This window comes from Hoplias malabaricus, chromosome 5, assembly GCF_029633855.1.
Source record: "Hoplias malabaricus isolate fHopMal1 chromosome 5, fHopMal1.hap1, whole genome shotgun sequence".
Taxonomy (NCBI): domain Eukaryota; kingdom Metazoa; phylum Chordata; class Actinopteri; order Characiformes; family Erythrinidae; genus Hoplias; species Hoplias malabaricus.
This window is the reverse complement of record NC_089804.1, coordinates 57,427,696-57,442,944: the sequence shown is the minus strand read 5'-3', so window position 1 is coordinate 57,442,944 and position 15,249 is coordinate 57,427,696. Positions and strand designations below refer to the sequence as shown.

The window sequence follows — 15,249 nt, the reverse complement described above, 5'->3', positions numbered from 1 at the left end:
CTTTCCAAATTATCGTAAAATATATATTATATATGCTGTGTGTGTAATTTAAATATGAAATAATGTTATGAATAATGTTAGCATTCTATATACTGATAAGAAATATATTTTATGTATTATGCAACAGTTTTATATATTTTTCTTCAATATGTTTTAATATAACAGGATCAATTATAATAATGTTCATAATCATATAAGCACAGTATTAATAACAACAACAAATAATAATACAGTCCCTGTAGGTGAAATATGATCAAACAATTTATTGACTGCAAAATAAATCACTTACACACGTGGTCATTTTCAATATTTTTATTAGGAATAAAATAAAATCCAATTTTAAAAGATTCTAAGAAAATAAATTTAAATAAAATCTAGGAGTTGGTTAATTTTTTTGTACAATTATTGCACTACGATGTTGCAGCATGTCACATGAGAATATTTACAAACAATAGTTACTTTATAATCTTACAGTAATTTAAATATTTACATTCAATTACATTGTGTGTGTGAGTGTGTGTGTGTGTGTGTGTGTTTGTGAATGTGTGTGTGTGTGTGTGTGTGTGTGAGAGAGAGAGAGAGAGAGAGAGAGAGAGAGAGAGAGAACTGTAATAAAGGTAACATTTGCACAGAATTAAACTGAAAAATGTGATTTACCTTTTAATTATGTATATTATTTATTTAGTCTGAGTAGAGTTTGTATTCATGCATTTTATTGTCCACGGATTATATATGGACGTACAACCTGTATCAGAGTGAAGGCGTTGATGACAGGGGAGAAGTAGAGCCTCCAGTAGAAGAGGCAGTTCCAAACAAACTGGGGAATCACAAACCATAGTATCCTCAGGAAAAAACAAATAGCGAGTGTTTCCAGCACTTGCCAGACGCCCAGAATGACCACTACCCTGAAATGAAAGCACAGAGATCACAAGAATCGGGTTAGTGTTAAAGATAATAACTCCCATAATCCCATGAATTCCATAATACATTTTACAAAAGAAAACTGTTTAAAAAAATAATAAGAAGTGGCACAGTGGCGCAGCAGGTATTTGTCGCAGTCACACATCTCCAGGGGCCTGGAGGTTGTGGGTTCGATTCCCACTGTGACAGGGTGACTGTCTGTGAGGAGTGTGGTGTGTTCTCCCTGTGTCCGCATGGGTTTCCTCCGGGTGACTGTCTGTGAGGAGTGTGGTGTGTTCTCCCTGTGTCCGCGTGGGTTTCCTCCGGGTGACTGTCTGTGAGGAGTGTGGTGTGTTCTCGCTGTGTCCGCGTGGGTTTCCTCCGGGTGACTGTCTGTGAGGAGTGTGGTGTGTTCTCCCTGTGTCCGCGTGGGTTTCCTCCGGGTGCTCCAGTTTCCTCCCACAGTCCAAAAACACACGTTGGTAGGTGGGTTTGCATCTCTAAAGTGTCCATAGGTGTGAGTGTGTGAGTGAATGTGTGAGTGTGTGTGTGTATGTGTGTGTTGCCCTGTGAAGGACTGGTGCCCCCTCCAGGGTGCATTCCTGCCTTGCGCCCAATGGTTCCAGGTAGGCTCTGGACCCACTGTGACCCTGAACTGGATAAGGGTTACAGATAATGGATGGATGGATGGAAAATAATAAGAAATAATTCTTAGTCCTCTGTTACAAGCTGAAATGTCCAGACAATGTGTGTTCTTTTTGTCTGGGCTTGATCTTTGCCTCTGTTCTATACACTCCTTTTCTCCACCCTATACTCCTCAATATGGTTATAACTCCTCCCCCTTATTTAGATGTGAAGCACCTTGTGTTGCAGACTTGTAACTCACTCACACACTCCTCGTACCAAAGTCTGAATTTGTGAATGAATGTTCATATGGAAACATCTTCATGGTTGTAACGTCCCACAGAAATTCCAAGCTTACTTAGAGTTGAGGCTTTTTTTTTTTTTTTGGCTTACCTTACGTTAAGGCGGCTCCAGTGATTTCGTAGCAGAGAGGCCTCTCTCACGGTCAGCAGCAAAGCGTTCAACAGGACACACCACACTGTCCAGTAGTGAACGTCTAGCCAAGCCCTTGCAAAGTACGCCAGTAGGTCATAGGGCAGGAGACAGTACTTGACCACAAACTCTGTCCACTGCTTCCAGTCTGGAGTCTCCTGCTGTGAAGGTGGGGGGGGGGATTACTGACAAATAATGACCATAAGAGGGCAGACAAGTCTCACTCACACACACACACACACACACACACACACACTCTTCCTTACCAGGTTCCTGAAGGGTAGCCCCTCCTCTGAGCTCTTTGTGGACGATGGGCAGCTGATGTGAATGAAGGGAAGGAAGGAGTCGTAGTAGTCGAAGAAGTAAATGTAGAGGATGGAGAGACGTGGAAAGTCAGTCATGGAGAGGAGGAGGAACAGAGACTTCCCTTCGTTTACAGCCTTCAGAGTCAGATAAAGAAGAAATATCACCTTTATTTATTATCCCTTTAAGAAAATGATTTATCTGCATTTAACACATCCATGGATTTGAAAACACAAGCACACCCTAGTGAGCAATTCTTGACACACACACACACACACACACACACAGTGATCACACACAGTGATCACACACACACATACACACTGACACACACACACACACAGTGGTCACACACACATCAGTGGCGGATGCTGGTCTTTCAAGGAGGGGAAGCTCAATTTCGGCCTACATCATAAAATGTGTCGGTTTATTTATACGTAAATTCTACCCTCCGTTCCTTTTTAAGAAAATGCTCTGTGACCCTGTCGTACCAACAAGGCGTCTTTTCCAGGGACTTGACTAGTGTCCTCTCAATGGCCAGCAGAGCTAGGCTTAAACGGCCTTGTCCCATGTGAAGTGTGTCCGCCTGTGAGGGCTTTGTGACGGTGGAGGGGCTCAGCAGCACCCGCTGGACAGAAACTGAGATAGAAGTCAAAAAGAGTGATAGAAGTCAGTCTCCAAACACAAGCAGCTACAAAAAACCCACCAGAAATAGAAGCTCAATTTGTCGCTAGTCGTTTTTAACAAAGAAAATGCCGCTAAGAGGTTTAACAAGTCTCCGGTTCAACTCAGAACAGAATGAAAATGTAATGCTCCCATGGATCTTTACACCAAAGGATCGCTGATTCGCTCATTTCGCTGTCAATCAAAAAGGGATTCAGCCTCAGACAGATCATCCAATCATCATGCAGAAGCTGAGCGTCCGGGCCAGCCGAGGCCAGCCCACTGCCCCATAGACCCCCAGAGACGCTGAGCGTCCGATGGGCGGGACAAAGCCCAGCATTTATCCAATGACTCTTCTCGTTTCGCTGCACTTCGCTGCTTTGCTATTGAACTCTGTTTAAAGCACTGTGAAGCTGCGGGAATGATTGAGAGGAAAGCCGCGTCTTTACCAGTGATAAGAAGCTGATTCTGAAAAAAAGTTGAGCGCGTTGTAGTGCATATTTATTCAACGACATGTACACACAACAGTATATATTTGATTACTTATTTTTTGACATTTTAGGGGAAGCTGAGCTTCCCTTGCAGTCTTAGAGCAATCGCCTCTGACACACACACACACACAGTGATCACACACACACACACACAGTGATCACTCACACACAGTGAACACACACAAAGCAGCGGGCTGCTAACCACCTCGACACCCAGGGAGCAGATTTTCCTGCCAGTCCTGGGAACTGAACCAGCAACCCTCTGGTCTCAAGCTTGCCTCTCTAACCTTAAGCCCATTCCTTCCACTAAAAGGAATCAGTTATCATTCATTCATTCATCCATCCTCTGTAACTGCTTCATCCTGTTCAGGGTTGTGGAGGGTACTGGAATCAGTGGGTGTAAGACAGGAACCCACCCTGGATAGAGCTCCAGTCCATTTCAGAAGGATATAATATGTCAAGAAATATTTGTAAAAATGACCCTATTATATTCTCCACTGGATCAAACATCTGAGATAAAGTCTAATCTCAGCACATTTACTAGACGGCTGTGGTCTGCTTCTTTCTGTAATTTCTGCCGAGTGATCAAGTTTCTGTCGACTTCTGTTGAGGTCAGATGACCGATTTTTTCCCACTGAATAATTCATCTAGGCATTTAGATTTATTTATTCATTTATGTGTAAAACTAAGACACAACACAAATTGAATAATATTTTAATTAGTGAATTTAGAAATGTATATGAATTATTATTAATGTACAGCATGGTTTCCCTGGGTTTTACTGTCAACAAACTGCCCACAGACAATTAAATAAGCATTTAATTAGCAGGCAAACATTTACCAAAGTATCTGTTATCCATGTACGATAATGCACACCAAAACGTAGTAATATAAATATATACTGATGCTGGAGATGAGTTGTTAAGGGTTAAGGGTTACAGACATTGAATGAATGGAGATGAGTCTAAATTTGAAATTAGATCCTAGGCAGAGTTTAAACATGTGGTGCACTTACACTAAGTATTTTGTACTTTCCAATCCCTTAAAGAATCTTCATTAATCAGTGTTTTATAATGGTATATAAATCTCATTATAAATCTGTGTCCAAAAGTGACCTGACTTCATTCACATGTTTCCCCAGGTGTTATCCAACACAAACTGAAAGTGTGAAACAGCCAGAATGAGTCCAGGCCTGCGGTGAAAATACATTCCATTGTGCATTCAGCTCAAACCGAAAGCACAATCGTCTTTTTTTTTTGCCCACCTCAGATGCCCTGTGGTATGAGGTCTGCCAGGAAACAGCCAAGAACTCTGAGATGCTAAGGCTAATTATTTTGCACAATCATCACTGTCATCAATTCTACCTGACACTTAGGATTCCCCTAATCAGCAGCCACTGAGAGCGAAGGAATGCAAGTGTTACTCTGAGACATTTGAGCCTAGGGCTGTGTGATATCGTCTCGTCCACGATAATATCGTGATAATTTTTAAAACAATAAAAAAATCTATATCGTGATAATAGTGATATTCTGACTTGTTTATGTAATGGTGTCATGCAGTCACACAAAATACAGCATACGTTCATTACAGCAGTCATTTAGGCTCAGTGAAGTACGGTGGAAAGTGGCTCTGAGGTGGAGGAATTTGCCACAGAAAAAGGGCTGTAACCTCAGTCATATGGAAGTTGTTTGGTTACAAAAAATCAGATGTAAAATAAACCATGGTAAGAAATGAAAGAAGCCTGTAACAAAAGACATGCAACTGAACTGTTTCACCCCCTCGAGCAGAAGCACCTGGCTGAGGATGAGGAAAATCAAAAATGCAGTGAGAAGAGTTCAACATCCAATGAGCTTTAACCCTCAGATAGACGCCACTGACTCAGCACAGCAAAAACCATTTAATACTATTAATATATATTAAATTTATTTACATTTTATTTTGTGAAGTCACTACGTGACGTAGTTTTGGGAGCTAGACCACGCCCCAATTACCTCTCCACAACCCTTATACCCCTTCACTCTCACTCCATCCCCGTGTCGAACAACATCGCATTGCATTTTGTCTCTCACCCATGCGGCTTTTTTCTGCCACCATGGACATCGCTCTCGTTACCACCGATGACAAATTATTTTCCGCATCCCCAGCCCCTCAACTACCAGTTCACAACCCACCCCAGGCTTCGCTCGGTGGTCGAGGTTCCAGCCATTCCTGCTTTGACCGCTTCAGGCTCCCGATCCAGCCGCCTCCGAGCTCGCACTCCAGCTCTAGGTGTTCCCGCCACTCCTCCCCAACCTCTCCTCCTCCTTCTCGTCGCTCTCTTCGCTCCAGTCGCCGGACTACTCCTCCCGCCAATTCCGCCGCTCACGGCAGGCCCCACGTTTCTCCTCCCACTGCTCACGCTGCTGTGGATTGGACAGTGGCCGGACTCCAGAAGGCCTTACGGGATCGCAGCATTTCGATTTCCCACTCAGCCAACAAGAAAACACAATTTTCTCTGCTCCAGGCTTCCTCCACCGGCCCCAGGCCCACTGCAGCCCAACCCACCCCTCTCGATCACGACACGCCGGCTCCGCGTCCTCGCTGCAAAGGCCCCCCGGAGCTTCCATTTTACCTCCCAATCCAGCGATCCCAGCCTCGGACCCTGCAGACGCCGTCATACCATCGGGCCATACCATCGGGTTCAATCCACGCCTCAGGTCCAAGCCTGCCCGCTGCTACTTCTGCCTCTGGCCGCACGGTAGCCGGCGCTGCCCCAACCCCACTGGCTTCAGCTCCGGCCCAGGCCCAGGCCCCGCCTCTCCTACCTGGACCCGCCCATTCCGGGGTTTAAGTGTTTTCTCGACTTTCTCCTCCTCTCCCTGTCACCTTTGTTTCAGATTCTCTCTCTCTCGCCCTCCTTCTACTTTACCTGCCTTTGTCTCTTTTCTTCCTCTTCCGCTGCTCTCCTCTTCCGTTCTTCCCGCTTTCTCGACATCTCGACCCCCTCCCCCTTCATCCCATCCCGTCCCTATTCATCCATCCCCTGCTCCCCATTCATCCCACCCCGACCCTATTTAGTCATCTCAACCATTTCCATTTCCGGCTGCACCTTCTCAGGCCCCTCACCTTCTCTCACACTCTCTGCCTACAGGTGCTGCTGCTGAACCATATCAGCTCCCCGTGCATCGGCCTCAGGACACGTCCTTCTCCTTGGTTTCAGCTCCATTGGCTCCGCCCCCTCCCAATGCTCAGCTGTTCAATCCACCGCTCGTGCCCCCAGTCTCAGAGAAAGGATCTTGCAAGGTGCAGACATTGACCTTTCAGCCTTACTACGCCCTTCTTCAGCCCCTGTGGCCCCGGGGGTTCCGCCTTTTATGAGTATCATCAGCAATTCTCTGCCCGGGCCACTGCCTGCCTGCAGCAATGGAACATTGCTTGCTACTGGGGCGCTCTGGATCTAGAACTGTACTGCCACGTCTTTGCAGGTCGCATCGCCCTTTCGTGCAATGTGTGCGGCAACCCATCCCATCCCACCGCATCATGTTCAATTTTCTCACAAACTCCCATTGCTGCTACCGGCATTGCCCACTTCATCCACAGCCACCATCGCACAACGCATCACATCTCGCAATAGTCGCGGACGACGCCTGTCCTACCTCAACAGCCAGGTGATTTGCAACAACTTTAACTCAGGTGGATGTTTTGCACCCTCATGCAGATTCCTGCACATACTGTGGCCGGGCTCACACCCGACCCAGCTGTCCACTTAGACCACCTAGATTCGGCAGCAGCTGACCGCTTCAGTTCCTTTCCACTCCCATTAACGTGCCGGAATTTGCCACCTGCCTCTCCCGTCATCCCGACTCCACTTTCGCCTGTTTCCTTCTTGATGGCCTTCTCTTCGGCTTTTCTCCCAATCTGGTAATCCTCCCTAACTCCTCCTTCTCCGCTCCGCCGAACCTGACGTCGTTTCTCGATGGTCTCAGACGGTTTCATGATTGGCCCCTTCTCCACGCCTTCCCTTCTCTTCCTTCCGCATCAACCGCATCGACATCCCTTCCTCCCCGCCAGCACACTGCATTATCCAACTCGACTCCGCCTTCCACTGAGTCTTCTGGCTCCTCCTCCACCGCCATTGGAATGGCATCTCATTCTTCTACAACGATGCTCTTTCCAATCCCGAAGACCCCTCCATATTTACGGATGCTGCTCCTTCTACAGGTTTTGGCGGCTACTACGATGGTCACTGGTTCGCATCCCAGTGGCCCTCAGAACTCTCCTCCTTCTCAATCGACTCAGGCGACTCAATCGCGTTGTGTGAGTTGTACCCCATCGTGGCCGCTGCCATTCTTTGGGGGCACGAATGGGCCAGTCTCGCCATTATCATTCATTCAGACAACGCATCAGTCGTAAACATAATTAACATAGGGCGTTCAAAGTCACTGCCACTCATGTTCTTTCTATGCCGTCTCGTTTGGCAACCCTGGCCATTCCAATCCAATAGCAGATTCACTCTCTCGTTTTCAATTTCAGAGATTCAGAGCATTGGCACCTCAATTGGACATTAATCCCACGCAGACGCCTCCATTTTCAGAAATCATCTTCCCACTTCATCCCCGCTCCGCCATCTTTCAATCATCTCGCAAGGCCATAGCACCCAACACCCTCTCTACTTACTGGACCGGCTGGCTAACCTTCAGACATTTCCATCAACTTTATAACTTTCCTTTTCCATGCTTTGACTTCCAAACTACTCCTTCGCCACCTTCAGACCCGTCACACGCAAGCCTCTTCCAGACACAAACCGCTTTTCACAACCGAACTTGGATCCGTCGCCACTCGCCATTGGTTCCACATCCATCTCCGTCGCATCCTTTCTCTCAGTGGTTTCAATCCCACGTACTTCTCTGGTCACTCCTTTAGGATCTGTGCGGCTTCCTCAGCCTCCCACCAAGGAATTCCTGACCACACCGTCCAAGTCCTCGGCCGCTGGTCCTCACAAGCCTACCACAGATACATCTGTACACACGCCCACGATCTGCTCGTGGCCCATGAACGATTGGCAACCATCTAATTTTGGGGGCACGGCTTTTACGCACATTCCTCCGAGCCACCTCGAACTCCAGCCCAAACCTTCTGAGTTCGCCTCCCTCTCTGATGCGTCTCTGGGCGTGGTCTATGCTAGTAAAAGCATTATTGAAATTAATAGTTATTTAATAATTAATAACTAATATAATATACATTTTTAAATAATACATTTTTAATAATTATTTTTCTGTGCTTTTTCATATTACCAAAAATATCGTTATTGCCAAAATACCCTGAAATATCGTGATATTATATTAGGGCATTATCGCCCACCCCTACTTGAGCCTTCACCTGCTTATGAACTGCCACTTACACTATGTCAATGAACAGTTCAATAATTTACCTGCTAATAATTTAACCTTTCATTTATTTATTTACTTATATTTGTTAATAATTTAAACACAATCGGTCTGAAGTTGGTGAGCAGTTACAGATAATGAATGAATGAAAATGGCGAGAGAGAAGGATTTATTCTTCCCTGTGTTTCTTACGAGCGCCATCAGAAAAAAGCGCTGCAAAACCATAGATTTGGCGCCCCCTCCAGGGTGTGTTCCTGCCTTGTGCCCAGTGATTCCGCATAGGCTCCGGACCCACCGCGACCCTGAACTGGATACGTGTTACAGATAATGAATGAATGAAAAACCATTGATACTATTGGGGATAATATTGTATCCAGTAGTACGTGTGAGTTTGTTTTGGACGATTTAAAGATGGTGATTTCGATGTTAGTGATCGTGAATGTAGTATATTACTATTTCTTTTGTCATATGTCAGTGACAATGGTCATTTGTAATATTACTCAACAGTTCCCATAACTGGCGCCCCCTCCAGGGTGTATTCCCGCCTTGCGCACAATGATTCCAGAACCCACCGTGACCCTGAATTGGATAAGCGGTTACAGATAATGAATGAATGAATGAATGAATGAGAATAAAATGAAATAAAGAGCAGGAGAATGTTTGAATTAAGTTCAATTCTTCATTACAGAGTAACACTTTAACGCTTATTTGTTCTCTGCAGTAAGAGTGCTGCCAAATGTCACGTAAATGTAAATATCTAAAGGTCTCTACTGCTACAGTCCCCCAGTTACACTCCCACGGACCCCACAGCTGCATTTACCTTGTATTCCCACAGGGTCTGAGGGCATTTAAAGCCCAGCTCCTGCACTGTCTGCACTTCTTTCAGCATGGCACGGAGATGGAGCTCATTCTCTACACTGTAGGGAGGCTTCAGTAAATCCTGCTCTGAAAGGACATTCAGCAGTCTAACACACACACACACACACACAATGGGTTAAACCTTCCTATTTGGATATTATATAAATAAAATTTGAAGTAGTGGACAGGTCACACAGTCACATACACACACACATACACACACACAGATATATCATGCTGGTGTTATACCTTCCGTTGACCTGGTGCTTGTGGAAGGTCTCTCTGTAAGGAGAAGCCCATGACCCCAGACTCTCCATCCACACAGACACTTCCTCCACTGTCCACAAACCCAGTGGCTTCCTCACCAGCAGCTCCACCTTCGAGTCCCCGCTGCCCCAGTGATACACCAGGAGCACTACCTAACATTCACACACACACACACACACGCACACACACACACACACACACACACACAGTCAAATTTTTGTTATTGGTTTATCTGTTATTTATTCCATTCACCGGCCACTTTATCAGAAACTTCTGACTTATACATATTCTCTCGCTGGCTGCTGTTTAAATTTTACTCCAGGGTTCTGGAGTTGTGGGTTCAATCCCTGCATCGGGTCGCTGTGTGTGAGGAGTGAGAATCCTGTATGTGCCAGTATCCTCTGGGTGCTACTGTTTCCTCCCACGATCCAAACACAAGTGGGTAGGTGGACTGGTTATTGAGAACTGTCCACAGGTGTGAGTGTGTGTGTGTGGCATTGCTACTGCTGATATCAGAAGGTAGATTACATTATGTTTATGCTGAAATATGGACTGAATCTCAAATCTCTGAATCTCTCTCTCTCTCTCTCTCTCTCTCTCTCTCTCTCTCTCTCTCTCTCTCTCTCTTTCTCTCTCTCTCTTCCAATCTCTCACTCTCTCTCTCACTCACACACACACACACACACACATGAACAAACAGCTGCTGTAAGAAGTTCAGTATGTACTTTTGTCCCATGCCTGTCTTAATCCACACATTTATCTCTTAAAAATATGTTGAAAGTGAATAGAAGGTGTGTTATTGTATGAGCTGTGAGCTGCGAGCTGGAGTTTTCTCGATTAAAGCCTGTGTCAGAGCTTTGTTTTTTGATGTTAACTCTCTCCCTGAAATTTTACTCAGAAAATTAGGAGATTCTAATTCAAATATCAAAAAAAGCTACATTGGAATAAAATAAAAGAACTGCTTCCTCTAACTACGATTATTTTATTTCACACACAAAAGAATCTACTAGCTTCTTGATTGTGATTAGTCTTGATTAATCACAGAACGTTAATTCTGAGTTAATTAACAGAGTTACTTTTTTAAATCAGTTGACACCACTAATTTCCACTCATCTTTAAACAAGTTATAATCTCTGCAGGACACCACATGGTCGGATTTCTAATAAAGCGGCAGCTGAGGGTTTTTCTTTTACAAGCACTCAGACTTTCCTGTTAAAGGTGTTGCAGTTCCTCTCTGGGTTTTTCCAGATTATGATGAATACTTGAAATGCATTATCCCTTTGTTTAATTTATCACTCAGGTGTGGCCTAGTGCAGGTGAATCTAAAGAAAGCAAGTACAGGGGTTAGACAATGAAAGTGAAACACCTGTCATTGTAGTGTGGGAGGTGTCAGGGCTAAATTGGAGCAGCCTGGTGGACAATCTTCATTAACTCCACACTGCACCAGTAAGACCATGTGCATCCAATGGTTCAAACACTGTGCCCTGAAGGCAGTGCCATGTATCAGGACGACAACGCACCAATACACACAGCAAGACTGGTGAAAGACTGGTTTGATGAACATGAAAGTGAAGTTGAACATCTCCCATGGCCTGCACAGTCACCAGATCTAAATATTATTGAGACACTTTGGGGTGTTTTGGAGGAGCGAGTCAGGAAACGTTTTCCTCCACCAGCATCACGTAGAGACCTGGCCACTATCCTGCAAGAAGAACGGCTTCAAATCCCTCTGACCACTGTGCAGGACTTGTGTATGTCATTCCCAAGACGAACTGACGCTGTATCGGCCGCAAAAGGAGGCCCTACACATCACTAATAAATTATTGTGGTCTAAAAATTATTGTTAAATATCTGTTAACATTCATACACTTCCAAATCCTCTTTTTACACCTGTCATAGCAGGAAGGAAACACCAATGATTCGTAACTGTGTCTCATATTTGTATAATATAATCTACACCAAATCTGTTTACATGACTTTGCAGCTATGCAGATACATATAGATATATAGGTACAGTATAAGTGACATTGTTAAACCATAAAATTGCACATATATATGTTTGAATGTGTATGTTCCTCAGATTACTTTTTCACTGGAATTGATTTTATTTCAGCTAATTATTTTTAGTTCCACCCTGTGAAGGACTGGCGCCCCCTCCAGGGTGTGTTCCTGCCTTGTGCCCAATGATTCCAGGTAGGCTCTGGACCCACCGCGACCCTGAACTGGATAAGGGTCACAGATAAAGAATGAATGAATGAATCTTTAATCCCACAGTTTAAGAAGACGGCTTCTGTGTGATATTTTTGACCAAAGGTCATTATATTTTAGTATAAAAGAAAACTAGTGCAGAGAAATATGAGCAAAAACTGAGCAAAAAGTGAAAAAAATACAGCAAAGAAATAAGAGAACAGACAAAATATATTGAGAAAATATGTTGAAAACAAGAACAGAGAAATCAGAAAAAAAGATTAGCAAAAAATAGAGAAATAAGAGAACTGAGAAAATCTGAGAAAAATAAAGAGGACAAACAAGAGATCTGAGCATAGAAATGTTAAAGTGAGGGACCATGTGCCTCACTTCTCACTGCTGCACATTTCGTGGTGGAGGGTGAGCTGTGGCTCATTTTCATTTTAAGGAAAAGGGGCTGAAACCAACAGGCTGTTTAGACGGGGGAGAACACTGCTGTGGGGGTTGATCAAAGCAGATCACAGACATTTGATTAAGACCCAGAACTATGTGGAAAAAGGGTAACTTTTTATCTATTCTGAAAGATGCTAGACCTATTAAGAAATACCAGCGCAGTTCTGTTTACATCTACTGACTTTTACATATTTCCCTGAAGATTTACATATTTCCCTGAAGATTTACATATTTCCCTGTCACGGTGCTCTACACACTCCAGGTGTGTTAATATAGGTGTGTTATCACAGGTGTTTTTATAGGTGTATGTCTCACTGTGACAGCGGTGAGGGCGATGAGGACTCCAGAAAAGAAGCTGCCAGTTCCCAGCCACGGACGCCATTGAACTTGATAAGTGACCCGGTGCTGGACCTCTCGCTCAGAGCGCTGAAAGGCCTGCAGAGCTTGGGCGATTTTGGGGTCAGCTGAGATACTCTTTTTCCTCTCCTCTACATCAGCTGCACAATGCTGCTCCACCAAATCCCTGTGTACGGATCGCACACATTAACTTCAGTGTACAACAGTATGCAACTGCACTAGATTTACATAATATATGTAATCACACATGTGCATTATTTTTACAGAAATCAAACAGTTATGGCTAAAAGTAAATAAATAATAATACTTGTGAAAGGCTGAGAAGCTCATGGGGGAGCTCCCAGCATCCTCAGTGATCACCCTTTTGTTAGCTTCGGGGATATTTTGGGGGTTGTTTTTAAGGTGAGGGGATTTTGTATTTTTGTTTGTGTGTGTGTTGGACTTGTGTTGGACCCCATGATTTTACACAATATGAGCCAGCGCTGGAATCTCCTCCAAGCGTGTAGACCTCTGATATTGCTGCATTAACGACTAAAAAACAACTAAAAAGCTGTGATGTTTCTTGGCATATGTCTGTGGGAACTTCCATTAGTCTTCACCCTTTCACCCTCAAAGTCCTTGTACTAATGTACCCAGTTGTACCTGAATGACAGGTTGATTTTGGGGAACCCTCTCCAGATCTGCCTGCACTCTGGGCACTCGTTCTTGTGAGCAGACAGACGCCACTGAGCCAGACAGTGACGACAGAAGTTGTGTCCACAGTTGAGAGTGGTGGGATCCACCAGGACCTGATAGCAGCAGGGACAGGTGAACTCCTGAGGAGGGAGAGATTCATCCTTATCCAGATATCCAAGTTCTATAGCCACATCCTCTGGATTATGGGGGTTGGCCATTCAGCTGGAGGTCAAAGAGAGAATATGTTAGTTTTGGGCATTAATTATTTATTAATTAATGATTCATTTAAATAACACGACAACAAGACCTTATTGACCATGTAACACTGACAGTGTTAACCCAACATCTGATTCAGTATGTTCCCGGATAAACAATTTGGAAATATATATAAATGACTACACTGACAATATTAATTTTTTTTAATATAATATTAGCATTCGGGCGGCAAGGTGGCGCAGCAATGTTGCAGTCACACAGCTCTAGGGACCTGGAGGTTGTGGGTTTGAGTCCCGCTCTGCGTGACTGTCTGTGAGGAGTGTGGTGTGTTCTCCCTGTGTCTGCGTGGGTTTCCTCCAGATGACTGTGGGTGAGGAGTGTGGAGTGTTCTCTCTGTGTCTGCGTGGGTTTCCTCCGGGTGACCGTCTGTGAGGAGTGTGGTGTGTTCTCTCTGTGTCTGCGTGGGTTTCCTTCGGGTGACTGTCTGTGAGGAGTGTGGTGTGTTCTCCCTGTGTCTGTGGGTTTTCTCCGGGTGACTGTCTGTGAGGAGTTGGTGTGTTCTCCCTGTGTCTGCATGGGTTTCCTCTGGGTGACGGTCTGTGAGGAGTGTGGTGTGTTCTCTCTGTGTCTGCGTGGGTTTCCTCCGGGTGACTGTCTGTGAGGAGTATGGTGTGTTCTCCCTGTGTCTGCGTGGGTTTCCTCCGGGTGACTGTGTGTGAGGAGTGTGGAGTGTTCTCCCTGTGTCTTCGTGGGTTTCCTCCGGGTGACTGTCTGTGAGGAGTGTGGTGTGTTCTCCCTGTGTCTGCGTGGGTTTCCTCCGGGTGACTGTGTGTGAGGAGTGTGGAGTGTTCTCCCTGTGTCTTCGTGGGTTTCCTCCGGGTGACTGTCTGTGAGGAGTGTGGTGTGTTCTCCCTGTGTCTGTGTAGGTTTCCTCCGGGTGCTCCGGTTTCCTCCCACAGTCCAAAAACACACGTTGGTACGTGGATTGGAGACTCAGAAGGATCCATAGGTGTGAGTGCCATGTGAAGGACTGGTGCTCTCTCAAGGGTGTGTTCCTGCCTTGCACCCAATGATTCCAGGTAGGCCTTGGACCCACCGCGACCCTGAGCTGGATTACCGGTTACAGATAATGGATGGATGGGTAGATATTATCACTCATCAGAGCACCAAATAAATCAGTAACAGCTATGAGACTAATGTGTAATTGCTGTACATGTGACAGAGAGGAATTAAAATACAAGCCCCATACAGATCTTGAGATTTTAACGTGTTAATTCAGTAATGTAAGAGTTAGTTTTACATTAAAGAAAGTCATTCAACGTTAAGAGATATTAACTGTAGGTGTAAATCCAGCACTGGACTTCTCTTGTGTTCCAGCGGTACGTAATGTAGAGTACATGAAATATTCACACAGTGCAAAGGACAGCTGCTGTGTTCAAATGACGAAGTAAACTAAA

General features: G+C 44.9%; 1 protein-coding gene across 1 annotated transcript; it reads right to left on the bottom strand.

Annotated features, from left to right (window-relative positions):
- Nucleotides 1–712: 712 nt before the first annotated feature.
- On the bottom strand, nucleotides 713–13,794 carry LOC136697345 (bifunctional apoptosis regulator-like). The gene is made up of 7 exons (XM_066672381.1): nucleotides 13,544–13,794; nucleotides 12,860–13,067; nucleotides 9,887–10,056; nucleotides 9,600–9,744; nucleotides 2,223–2,396; nucleotides 1,918–2,117; nucleotides 713–905 (listed from the first exon to the last, which is right to left on the bottom strand). The coding sequence occupies exons 1-7, from the start codon at nucleotides 13,792–13,794 to the stop codon at nucleotides 713–715; spliced, it is 1,341 nt and encodes a 446-aa protein (XP_066528478.1).
- Nucleotides 13,795–15,249: the final 1,455 nt, after the last annotated feature.